The sequence below is a fragment of the Sinocyclocheilus anshuiensis genome, unplaced genomic scaffold (assembly GCF_001515605.1).
Source record: "Sinocyclocheilus anshuiensis isolate Anshui unplaced genomic scaffold, SAMN03320099.WGS_v1.1 scaffold708, whole genome shotgun sequence".
Classification (NCBI taxonomy): Eukaryota; Metazoa; Chordata; class Actinopteri; order Cypriniformes; family Cyprinidae; genus Sinocyclocheilus; species Sinocyclocheilus anshuiensis.
Window position 1 is genome coordinate 2,395,248 of NW_015555881.1, and position 1,383 is coordinate 2,396,630.

A 1,383-nucleotide genomic window follows, 5' to 3' on the forward strand; every position below is an offset into this window, starting at 1 on the left:
TCAGACTGAAGGAGAGGAGTGTCTGAGAGCCTGTCAGACTCCTCATCTGGTTTTCATAGAGCAGTGTGAGGTCTGCAGAGATCAGTATCTGGCAATAATACACACGCACGCGCACACACACACACACACACACACACACACACACACACACACACACACACTACGCACAACTCAGTATTGAATAGTCCTGGTTAATCAACAACAGATTGGATTCTTGGATCCCTCCCTCACCCAAAGCACCTTGTTTACAAATGTACAAATATAATTAGTAATAATGTCTGATGAACAGATCAGTCTTAATAAGTGTTCTCTCTCTGTCTCTGTAGCCTCATGAGTTTGACGAGTGCCGGTTGGACATCAGTGTCAATGATAGCGTGTGGTATCTACGCGCTCAGGACCCAGAACATCGCAACCAATGGATCGATTCCATCGAGCAACACAGGGTGAGTGTCTGTCTTTACCCAGCATGCTCTTCTCTCATGCAGCCAGACTATTGACTATCAGTTTTTCTGTCAGGACCACTATCGTCAAAGATGATTGACAATTAGCATATCGTTTGGATTGGCGGTATGGTTCTGTTCTGGGCAAGAACTCCCTGCGCATCCATGCAGCCTAGCATGGATGAGAGCAGGGAGAGCAGCAATAACCAATAATCATATATGAATGCTTATATAGGTGTCGTATTCCCATAGGTAGATGGGGATCAGCTGAGAGTCAGCTGATGCGAGCTTGACTAACGTGACCTGCCAGAACTAACGCTACGCTTGATTAAGTCTGTTTTCTGACTGAGAACCAGTGACTGTTTTTTTGTTGTTGTTTTTGTGTGATTTGGGTAGATTAATCTGAAATGGGACATAACAATCAGACATCGCTGTCTTGTTTACCCTGTTACTAAAATAGTAAACTCAAGAGTGGGTTAGTTACCCATCCACAGGCTGCTTGCTGAGTCACAAAACTAAATAATCACGTGTTGAGATGAGAAGACTGACTGTGTGTGAGATTATGAATGTGATTCAGTCTATTTATATCATCTGAGCAGCAGAGCACTGAAGTGAATTACACACACACACACACACACACACACACACACATATACAGGAATATTCAATATTCAGTTCCGGTCACAAACACACAATCCTATGTTAACGCAAATAAAAACAATGAATGGTGATCATACGTGAAACCTCATATAGCAGTTGACTAGGGATGTAACGATTAACTGCGAGCCGGTTGAAAATCGATTCAAATATGTGACGATTCAAATCGGTTGAGATGCTAAACAAATCGTGATTCATTTAGGTGTAGGAGTTTATATGAATGTATGTCTGAGGGGAACTTACTGTCTTTAGAAAAGTTTAGATGGTATTTTTTCTTTTCATCTTG

General features: G+C 42.0%; 1 protein-coding gene across 1 annotated transcript in view; it reads left to right on the forward strand.

Moving 5' to 3' along the window:
• cert1b (ceramide transporter 1b) overlaps positions 1-1,383 on the forward strand; it is a 41,524-nt gene that overhangs the window by 19,264 nt on the left and 20,877 nt on the right. The window contains exon 3 of the mRNA XM_016470244.1: positions 327-443. Within this exon, the coding sequence (XP_016325730.1) occupies positions 327-443 (117 nt within the window). The remainder of the gene's footprint in view (positions 1-326; positions 444-1,383) is intronic.